Source organism: Mytilus edulis, chromosome 5 (genome assembly GCF_963676685.1).
Source record: "Mytilus edulis chromosome 5, xbMytEdul2.2, whole genome shotgun sequence".
Lineage (NCBI taxonomy): Eukaryota > Metazoa > Mollusca > Bivalvia > Mytilida > Mytilidae > Mytilus > Mytilus edulis.
The window spans coordinates 26,053,107-26,064,821 of record NC_092348.1 but is presented as its reverse complement, the minus strand read 5'-3'; the positions used below and the strand labels follow the sequence as shown (position 1 = coordinate 26,064,821).

General features: G+C 29.7%; 1 protein-coding gene across 1 annotated transcript; it reads right to left on the bottom strand.

The window, feature by feature from the left end:
* Positions 1 to 315: 315 nt before the first annotated feature.
* On the bottom strand, positions 316 to 9,993 carry LOC139523306 (transmembrane protein 208-like). Its single transcript, XM_071317179.1, has 6 exons — positions 9,881 to 9,993; positions 9,531 to 9,626; positions 8,169 to 8,228; positions 7,451 to 7,554; positions 5,943 to 6,027; positions 316 to 4,253 (listed from the first exon to the last, which is right to left on the bottom strand). Exons 1-6 carry the CDS (start codon positions 9,884 to 9,886, stop codon positions 4,131 to 4,133), a joined length of 474 nt encoding a protein of 157 aa, XP_071173280.1. The 5' UTR covers positions 9,887 to 9,993; the 3' UTR covers positions 316 to 4,130.
* Between the last annotated feature and the right edge of the window lie 1,722 nt (positions 9,994 to 11,715).

The window sequence follows — 11,715 nt, the reverse complement described above, 5'->3', positions numbered from 1 at the left end:
TTGATCCCTTTTGAGCCTTTAATTCTTAACTGTTGACACCATAGACCCCAAAATGAATCCAAACCTTTTACTTGTGGTATTGAACCTTTTTATAAAATTTAAAAGAGATCCATTCACGTAAACTAACGCTATTGTCGGGAAACCAAATGTGTCTTCGGACGACGCAGATGACGAAGACGACGACGACGCAGACAACGACATCATACCATTATACGATCCCAATTTGTTTGCAGTCGTATAAAAATTACTAAAATAAATGAAGGCAATAATTTCTTAATTTGCAGTATCATAGATTGGGCATACAAATTGCATACAACTTTTTTAAAGGTTTTATTTGAATCAATTTCAACTTCAATGGACATAATATTGCTTACAATCTATTACAATATATAATGTTAATATCATTAAATGATGTATCTATTCTAACCATACATTCCTTCAAGTTCTTCTGATGGAAATTTTGTCATACAAGAAAATCTGTTGAATAACGATAAAGGTTAGATTATTAATTTGATATGATATAGAAGTAAATGGACTTGGTTTGAAAATAAATGTATAAGCTCAAATGCAATAAAATTAGGAGATATTGAAGGACACAAATTCCATGTTATGTCATAGTATCTAAGTTACAACAATTACACAGTTCACATCCACTCTACAAATATGCTGCATAATCTTAAAGGTTTTCTCAAAGACTAAATCCACAAAAAAGTAAACTTTTTTTTTTATTTAGCACTTTACGCATGTCACAGAAATCCATTTCTTACAAAAAACACAGTTAACATGGACTATTGTCAAATTGTTCTACAAATGCGGATAAATAAAACAAAATAACACTTATTCAATTTTTACTGATGTAAATTTGAGAAAGCATGCAGTTAAAGAACTCCTGAAGTATATGAAAATCTGACAAAAAAAATGTCACTTTTCAGATGGTTTTTGTCAGAATAATGAAAGTGGCTACATCCGTGTTCACACTCAACCTTTATATATGTTATGTATCATCATCAAATACAACTTACATTTAAATATTAAGAATTTACATAAATGCGGCCACTGTCATTTAAGATGGAACTGTCTAAAATTTAACACAAATGCTAAACTTGTGAAGATTAAGTAATTTAGCATGACTCAATGATGCTAGAACCCGATATATTTGCATTGTATTGTCAAAAAACAGGACATATATATATATATATAACAAAAGTATTATACTTTCCAATAAATAGCTAAAAGTTTACATTTTAAAAGTTTTGTAAAACTACTGTATTTTGAGACCAAAAAGGGGTCTTACAGGACCTACTTACTCCTTTGTAATTGAAAAATACATTATCAAAATTATCTTCCAAATACAGACATAATTCATGCCTATCTCTTACATATTTGCAAATTTTTAGTAGTACATTTATTGATTCTCAGTTGAAAATCATACAAATATTTAACTGGTATACCTCAGTATACCCCAATATACAATTTTAATTTGTGTACAAAAATTAAGTATCATAAATTAATTATTGTCTTTACAAAACTCATTAAAAACAAAAAGAAAAGCAAATTTGTGATTGGCCATATTGTTTTTTAATCTTATTATTGCCAAAAAAGTTTTAAAATATTCCACAATATAAGTTGATAGGTTCAAATGTAAGTAAAAAGAAATTTTAACACAAAATCTTTTAAAAAATTAAAATACACCTTATTAAAGGAGAGTAACTCTGTTTTCACTATGTAACAATAAATCTCAGTCACTTACTATTTCCTGTGAGAAAATCAAAATAAATCATTACCTTATTTTTACAAATTATATCTTTACATTGCTTAGAAATTAAGTACATTGTGTACATGTAGTTTTCATCAAAGAATGTTGAATCGTAAACACACCCTTATTTTTTACATCTGTTTCACAAAACTTTTCTTATCCATGCAGTGTCTTGTAAACCATTTGCATGCTTTTTTAAGAATTCTATATAAATTTTTTGTATAATACATCCCCCAAATAAATATATGAAAAAAAATTATTGAAATTAAATAAGGAAGATGTATGCCAACATTTATCCATATTATATAGTGTACCAGTAAGTACAGCTTAAAGCTATAAAATACATATTTTACAACAACATAAATTAAATATTGAAAATTTAATAAAAAAATTAAAACAAGATGGTTATTTTTACAATTTCCAAATCTATACTTTTAGATACTTGTGAATATATGAATTGCATAGTTTAAATGTTAACATTAATGTATGTCTTTGTTATCTATACTGAATGAAATTATTGTAATATTAAAGGGGCACTAGCTACAAGATCTTTAAAAATCTGAAGTATGATTTTTTTGTTCAATCATAAAAAAAAGTGAAATAGTGCAATAATAATTCATTTTTAGCCGTCAATATATATATATGGTTCAATTTTGTCAAAATATGCTCAGAAACATTGATGATGAATTATTCACTTGCAAGTGAATAATTTGACCTCCTTGAATCTGTAGTCATGTGAACTTCAATTTAACCCCTAAGCTAGAGACAGATAATGCATGCATTGTGCGTGTTAAGTTATTAAAGGTAAAAGAATGTCAACATTGAAAGTGAAACAAAGGTATATCATTTGATTTACTGATTTGATCCACACAAAATCATTCTTATACGGGTAAAAACGATGACTAACATACATTTTTAATCTATATGAAATTAATCAAACCTAGAAAAATCCACTTACACAAGGTCACTTTCTATTTATATTTTTGTTTATATCGCTTATATGACGATTGGAGGTATTCAGAGGTCAACTTGATACTTAATTAGAAGGCATCGAAACTAAAATATGCATGAAACGAGGCTGCATATTATTGAGCCCACGCCCTGTAAATAATTTATTTTAGACTTTTTATAATTTGGATAAATGGTTTACATGGTTATTAATTAAATACGAGAATTTGAGTCAAATCAATGAACATGAATTTGACAGCTAGTGCTCCTTTATAAAATAAATGAAAATGATGGATAAATCAAAAAATATTTGAAAATTGCATGCAATAAGGTCTAAAAATATTTTAAAATTGTTGCAACATTGTTACAATATTCAAAATTATTTTGAAATTGTGTCAAAATTCAAGAATAGTTAAAAGAACTGTCATAACGTCTTACATAATTTAAAAATGGTAATATCTGCTTGGAGAATTGTGGTCATATAAAAGAGAATTACAAATTTTGGACATCAATGTCGGCACAGAAGAAAATTCTCCCATAATTTACTTATCATATGCTTACAGATGCCTGGAGAGAAACCCATGTATTGAACTAGCATGTAGGTCTTTTTCGCAATTTAGTGACTAATAATGGTAAAAATTCCTGAATAATTAAATACACTTATGTGCAGCATAGGTGACTTTATGGTACAAATAAAGACTGTAATTTTTTATTGTATTCAGTCTCGTGTTATCATGTTTTGTAATTTTTAGAAATATGTAAAACATAGTTAAGTTTGGACATATGTGATTATCTGACTTGAAACTCTTTGGAATTCTCTAATTGAAGGGGACACTACTTCAAGCACATGTTTTAATATCCAGCCTCTTTTCCAAATTGCTGCCAAAGGAGAAACAAGTACAGAAATTTGGTGACATTAAATTTCATAAAATATTTTTATCCCCTCCCCCTTCCCCTTCTTCCACCTTGTAAAGAGGTTCCTTAATGGTTGATTTGAATGAGGACAATTAGAGCGGTATCTGCTCCCAAAAGTTGAGATGTTACACTATTATTAACAAATTTATAGTCAAGGGGAGATAACTCTAAATTAATTGACTTTTCAAAAAATTCAATTTCAATAATTGATGACATTTGTCTTTTCATTATTACATAATATGCTCATTGGTTCAGACTGTAATGAAAGTATTGTATATTTAAATTCATAATTGGTACTTATAATTGTAGTGTATGCAAATTTTATACATGTATCTTTTGATATGATTGATTTTGAAACATAAACTGTCACATCTGTGGCCTGCATCATCATAATATGTGTTAGTTGTTATTTCACCTTTAGCGGACCATAAATCATTTTAATTCTATTTATATGAATAATGAAGAAATAGTCAAAATTGTTAATTTTAAAAAATCCTAAAATGCTGAAGTATCAATGTCTTTTCATTTTTCTTTCCATCTTTTTCTGTTTCTTTTCATCTTGTTCTGGAGCTGGAGCAAAGAACCATGGTCCCAGTATGTTGATCCATAATAAATAAAAAGCTCTACCTGGTATCTGTAACATAAAAAAGGAGGATTGTTATTTTTATTATTCCATCACAAAAATTCATAAATATTTATAAGTAATATCAAATTAATGAGAAGAAATATTGTGGGTATATCTGACATGGGTATTTCCTGTTTTTCTCTGTTGATTTGTTACTCGTCTTTGACCTACAACCTCAAATCTATTTTTCATATTTATAAAAGTGTTTTCTTTTTTTCCTACTCAAGATTGTTTATTGTTAATTCAGAAATTATTGTGAAGTTTTTATTAATGTGAATATGCGACAATATCAGGTTAGCGGAATAGAAATTAGCATTCAAATTTTTGTTGCGTTCTTTCTCCACAATATGTTTGCAATTGCAATAAATAGATTTTGCATTTTTAACAGAAATTAGTAATTTGCAATATTTAATGCACACATTGATTCCTGAATTTACTGTAGTCAAAACATGTTATATAATCTGCAGTTGTGATATTCAGAAAGAGTGAGGATCCACATACAATAAATATTTTAAATCAGAACAGCATAATTTCTTAGTTGTTGCATGGGGTGATTAAAAGATCACAGAAAAAATCTGAGTGTTCTAAGCTATACTTTTTAGTATATTACAAATACTGGAAGTCAAAGTAAAGTTGTTGAATGTTGTTTCTTTGAAATAACATAGAACCCATCTGTAAAGTCGAAGTTTTCACCCAATTTAAAAGAAATAAATGTTTAAAGTCCTTGAATTTTTTACTTGTAAATGAAAAATTGCTATGTCATCAATTTGGTAAAATCATAAAATTGCCTATCATGAAAGGGACACCCTGGTGACTAGATTTCAGTTTTTGGTTGGTTGTAAAAGCAAAGTGACAGACAGGAAAGTGACTATTTTGCACAATTTGCTTGGTATTGTGAACCTTGATGGTAGAAGAAAAATATTTCATTCAAAGCATCTCATCATTTTCAAAGATCATTTATGGAGGAACAGATAAAGCATTTACCCTGTCCTGGGCCTCACCTGCTTGATTTATTCTTGTTTATTTCTTCTAAAAGCTTTCAAAGTGAGCAAAATACCGTAGATGGAATAACTGGTTAACACGCAGAATTGAAATATATGTCCGTTGAACGACATCACAAGAAAACTCTTTATAATTTGTTTTAAACTCTCTTTATAATTTGTTTTGAACTCTCTTTATAATTTGTTTTAAACTCTCTTTATAATTCGTTTTAAACTTGAAATATAGATGCAACTTGAAGTTTCTAGAATTGTGTTTATTGTGTTCTGGGTTTTGATTTATCATTATTATTTAAGGTATGACCTAATGGAATTACTAATGGCTTGAATTTTTCCCCATAGATGGCAGCACAGATATTGAACCTATTATCATAAGTTAACTAAAAATGAAGTCACTTAGAGGAAATTTAGAATGGCTAAAATGACTTATTGCCTGTTTTTGATAAAGATGGCCACACAGATATACAATACATCTTTTTCTTGAATGTGTAACAGTCAACGTAGAAAGCCCTTTCCCATTTGGAGCACATTGTGTTTTTACCCTTGTTTTATTGGTGTATATATATATAAACTTCAATATCTTTAGGTTTTACCCATCATTATCATTTCAACCCTGATTTTTGAGCCACAGAGATAAAATGATATGTGCAGCCATAATCAATAGAAGTAATCTAATAAAGTATTATAAACTCATACTTACCAATAACCATATCAGCCAAAAATAGTTTGATATAATGGACAAACTTTGGACGATACATGTGTATAAAAGAATATCTTTAGCATGTCTGAAATAAAAAAAATAATTTTAGGTAACATACTGTGAGTTCTTTTATTATCTTTTGTATCAATTTCTCATTTGGGGGGAAAATTAGCTCTTTCAAATATACCTTTTTTAAGGGCTATCTTTTGCACAAATATAAGCTTCTAAAAATTTATATTTCTTTATGAAACTTAATTCATGGTATATCTTTACCCACAAAATCCCCAAAAAAATATTTCTACTGAAAATTAATCTTGTTAATGAACCTGTAGCAAAAGTTTGTTTGAAGAAATTTAAAACTAGTGATGCATAGAAAAGTAAGTGACGACTTCTCAAATAATGTAAAGAAAAACAAATAGAGACTATTTACAATTGATGCATAAATTAATGCCACGTTATACAGAGATATAAGCCAAAAACTACATTTTACCCCTATGTTCTATTTTTAGCCATGTCTGCCATGTTGGTTGGCAGACAGGGTCATCGGATACTTATTTATAACTAAATGCCCTCATGATGATTGTGGCCAAATTTTATTTATATTTGTCTCACTTGTTTCAGGGGGTAAGATTTTTGTAAAAGATTACAAAAATTTACAAAAATTGTTAAAAATTGATTTTAAAGCGCAGTAACTCCTTTTGGGGTCAATTGACCAATTTGGTCATGTTTGACTAATTTGTAGATCTTACCTTGCTGAACATTATTGCTGTTTACAGTTTATCTCTATCTATAATAATATTCAAGATAATAACCAAAACCTGCAGAATTTCCTTAAAATTCCCAATTTAGGGGCAGCAACCCAACCACGGGTTGTCCGATTTGTCCGAAAATTTCAGGGCAGATAGATCTTGACATGATAAACAATTTTACCCCTATGTTAGATTTGCTTTTAATCTACATTTTACTCCTATGATCTATTTTTAGCCATGGTGGCCATCTTGGTTGGTTGGCTGGGTCATCGAACACGTTTTTTAAACTAGATACCCTAATGATGATTGTGGCCAAGACTGGTTAAATTTGGCCCAATAGGTTCAGAGGAGAAGATTTTTGTAAAGGTTAACGACCAGATGAGCTAATAAAAAGGTGACAATATTTTTTTAGTTGCATAATGATCTTTGGGTATTTTTAAACTATCTCAATTTTCTTGACAATTATCAGTCAAGCATTCCAAAAGGACAAATGATCAAAACTCAAGGACCCACTTGGAGAAAAACAAAAGTCTTGTAATTTCAGTTGTTATGAATAATATTATGGGAATTGTTGGGTTGGGTTGCTGTCTTGTAAATGATACATTGTACATCCAACATCACCTGATACTCCAATTACTATGTAGTTAGATCCTATTCAGCTGTATCTCTTGGTAATGTGAAGAGATTTAACCTATCATACAATATCTAGATAAATTTTACTGCCTAGCCTATCATGTGTGACATAAATTAATAACTTACTCTGACATTCCTTCACTCATGTTAAGATCTATTTTACTGCCTGCCATGTGTGACATAAATTGATAACAACCAAAGTTTATGGCAACTGCAAACACAGACAAGGTCTGAAAAAAAAAAGCAAGACAAATTTATTTACATATAATATGTAAGAATAAAAGAACAGCTTTCCAACGCCCCCCTCTGAGTAGATATTGTATCAATACAAGGGCAGTAATTCCCCCAAAAATGCATACTTTGTGGTGCTAGGCATACCCCTACTTGTAATTGAACTATAGATATGCATTGTAGAGGTTACTAACAGATTCTAAAAGTTCTCTCTCCATCTAAGTCAGTGCTATTAATCTGTTGACTGAATATGATGTCACTTTGTTCTGTGTTACAAAAAAGATGACAGCAATATAGCATCCACTCAGAATTGGAATTGGAGTATAATCATCATTCATGTATTGGGGAGTTCTTTTAAATTTTCATAAACAATATACGCCCTTCAAGAAATGAAGGCAAGAGATTTATATCTATTAAAATGTTTCAACGTTTTAGCAGGTGCCAACCTTCACCCTAGACTGAAACTGAAACCAAGACCAGACGGACACAGTTAAGGACAATCACTTGGTATGTATACTGAACTGTATTGCATAATAAAGTTGAATAAAAAAAATGTGCTAATAACTAATGAAGTAGAACAGTGTATTCCAAGACAGATATTATATTTACTTACTATAATACCACCTGTAAAACTACTCCAGAATAGGAAACATTGCAAGATAAAGTAGGTTAGCTGAAAAAAATAAACTAAAGTTTTTATTTCAGAATTTAATGCTTCTTTTTGTAAATTCATTGGGATGTAAAAGCATTGACAGAAGTACATTTTGTATGAAGCATGGAAGCGCTTCATTCTTAAAATGTGTGCACACGTGCGGTCAATGCTTTTACAACCCTATGAAATTACTTAAAGAAGCATTCAATACTTATAATTACATTTTTTGACTATGATCATGAAAACAGATTACTATCAAGTTTTTTTCTTTTATTTACCTGTGCACTTGTCAACATGAATGTTACAATTAATTTTGAAATGAAGCTGATTAAGGAATAACGTGAGATTACAGTTAGTCAATCAGATTACATAATATAATGTAATCATTTGACCTTAAAATTGAGAATGGAAATGGGGAATGTGTCAAAGAGACAACAACCCGACCAAATAAAAAACAACAGCAGAGGGTCACCAACAGGTCTTCAATGTAGCGAGAAATTCCCGCACCCGGAGGTGTCCTTCAGCTGGCCCCTAAACAAATATATACTAGTCCAGTGATAATGAACACCATACTAATTTCCAAATTGTACACAAGAAACTAAAATTAAAATAATACAAGACTAACAAAGGCCAGAGGCTCCTGACTTGGGACAGGCGCAAAAATGCGGCGGGGTTAAACATGTTTGTGAGATCTCAACCCTCCCCCTATACCTCTTACCAATGTAGTAAAGTAAACGCATAACAATACGCACATTAAAATTCAGTTCAAGAGAAATCAGAGTCTGATGTCAGAAGATGTAACCAAAGAAAATAAACAAAATGACAATAATACATAAATAACAACAGACTACTAGCAGTTAACTGACATTCCAGCTCCAGACTTCAATTAAACTGACTGAAAGATTATGATTTCATCATAGGAACATCAGGCACAATCCTTCCCGTTAGGGGTTTAGTATCATACCATCATAACATATATGAGAAGAACATAACCCGTGTCATGCCAACAACTGTTTTTAGAATAAATGTGTTTAGTTCCGATGCAAAGACTGTAGAGGTTCATCTTATAAGTTTTAAAAAAGTTGTTCAAGAGATTTTTAAACAATCTAATTTGAATTCAAATCTGACAACTTCACCATTGTTCGCAGTCAGTAAAAGGGCACTGGTTTATACTACATGTACATGTTGTATACCGATAAATAATTTTCTGTTTTTATATGCTACATGTATTTATATGAGATAAGCTTGTTATATCCATTCAATACTAGAATATAGCTACACCTTAAATAACTACAGGGAGAGGTAAATGTTGATAAAACTTACATTTACACCTAATATGATATATAAGTAGAACTTTAATGTAGATGCATTTTCTTCTTCAATCTGCTTCAGTCCTTTAGTGCCTGTTTTACCTTTGGGCTGAAAAATATACATTTTGTACAATTAAAATGATTAAATATGTACTGATAAAGTAATCAACATCACCATTAACCTTTACAAATGCACAGGTTTGTCTGTGAAATAGAAAGGTTTACAGCGTAATTTTTGTTTGTTGTCTTTTATTTTTTAAGCCACAATGAAAATGCAAATATTATAAATAATAAAGTGTATTTTCCTAATTTTTGTGACGCGTCTATTTGGAAATTATAATACTTCTTCTCTTGATACTTTACCGGCATTTTTAAGAGCTAAAATTAATCAACTGCACCAAAGTTTTCAACATATGTTAAAAGAAACAATTCGGGGAAAATTTTCCTCAATGTATATTGATAACTTTTAATCCGGTGGGAAAATTTGTATATTTTAAAAACACATTTGAGACAATAAATAAAAAGCCACGCAAATATCAATATCCGGAAGGGGACATGCTTTTATTCCGTCATTAGAAACTAACAAGCAAAAAAAGAAAAAAATATAATTAGGGTGCTACTATTTTATTTTTAAATTATATTGGGGGCTAGGACGTCCTGTATTTTTATAACTTGTAATTTCTGTCCTGCCTTTTTATTCTTCACTCTTTTTTTTTTAGTTTATCCTGACCTTTTTGACATTAATTGTCACCTGCATTTTTTTTTGGCAAAGTGTCTCACCCTCACAGGCACTTGTCTGTAAAAAAATATATGTACCTGTGTTATATTAAGGTATATATAAAAAAAAAATCTGAGACAAGTGTTTGTGCTTATCTTGTCTTTTTTTTTTCTCCAAAATAATCCTGTACTGCATTTTTTTTTTAATTTTAAACTTCATCCTAGACCCAAAAGATGCCAAAGTTATTGCGCGGAATCACTCAGGGTCAAACATATTTATGTATATACATAATTTTATTTACGAATATACAAAAATAATTACGTATATACGTAAATCGATTTATGTATATACAGAAATAATTACGTATACACAGAAATCGAATTACGTATATACAGAAATAATTCCGTATATACATACGTCGAATTTCTTATACACAGAAATAATTATGTATATACAGAAATATTTATGTATACACAGAAAGATAGTAATTCTGTATATACGGAATTCGATTTATGTATATACGTAAATCGAATTCTGTATATACAGAAATAATTACGTCTATACGTAAATCGAATTCTGTTTACACGTAAATCGAATTCTGTTTCGTATATACGTAAATCGAATTTCGTATATACATAATTATTTCTGTAGACGTAATTATTTCTGCATATACAGAATTCGATTTACGTATATACATAAATCGAATTCCGTATAAACAGAATTACTATCTTTCTGTGTATACATAAATATTTCTGTATATACATAATTATTTCTGTGTATAAGAAATTCGACATATGTATACGGAATTATTTCTGTATATACGTATACACGGAATTTCATTATGTTTAGAACTGTAGATATAGTCAAACTCGTTGTAGACACATGACAAACTGACACCATTATGGTAAAAGACGGGAAAATTTTAAAAACAAACAACAGAATACAAAACAGGCCCGAAACAAAGAAAACTAAAAACTAGATAGTGTTTTTCTTCATGTTGACGATTGTTGAGGAGTTAATTAATAAATGTTCATTGTCTCAGTGAAAATTAGTGAATCATTTATTTTTGGAACTAGCTGACCAGCTCATGCAGTGACAATAATGTTCAAAGGATTTTCCTAGTGAAACTATCACTATACAATTCCTTGAGTGTTCCAAAAAACAAACATCATAGACACATACCAAAGATAAGGTTGTAGACGATGTTTGATGAATTGAAAGCTGCTGAGGAAAAACACAAGTTTCACGCTATATGTTATAAATATGTATTTGCTTACTAAATTGAACAAGAAATCATACGTATACGAATTTCGATTTATATCTGCAACTAGTAAAATGTTCACTGACTTCACAAGTTTCAGATCTTTTTTTTTTTATAATTATATAAAATCTTAATTGCCGTATATTGCTGTCGTCATTGTATTTCCCTTTTATAAAGCTTCAGTATGACAAAATCACAAATAAAAATTACCGGTAAAGA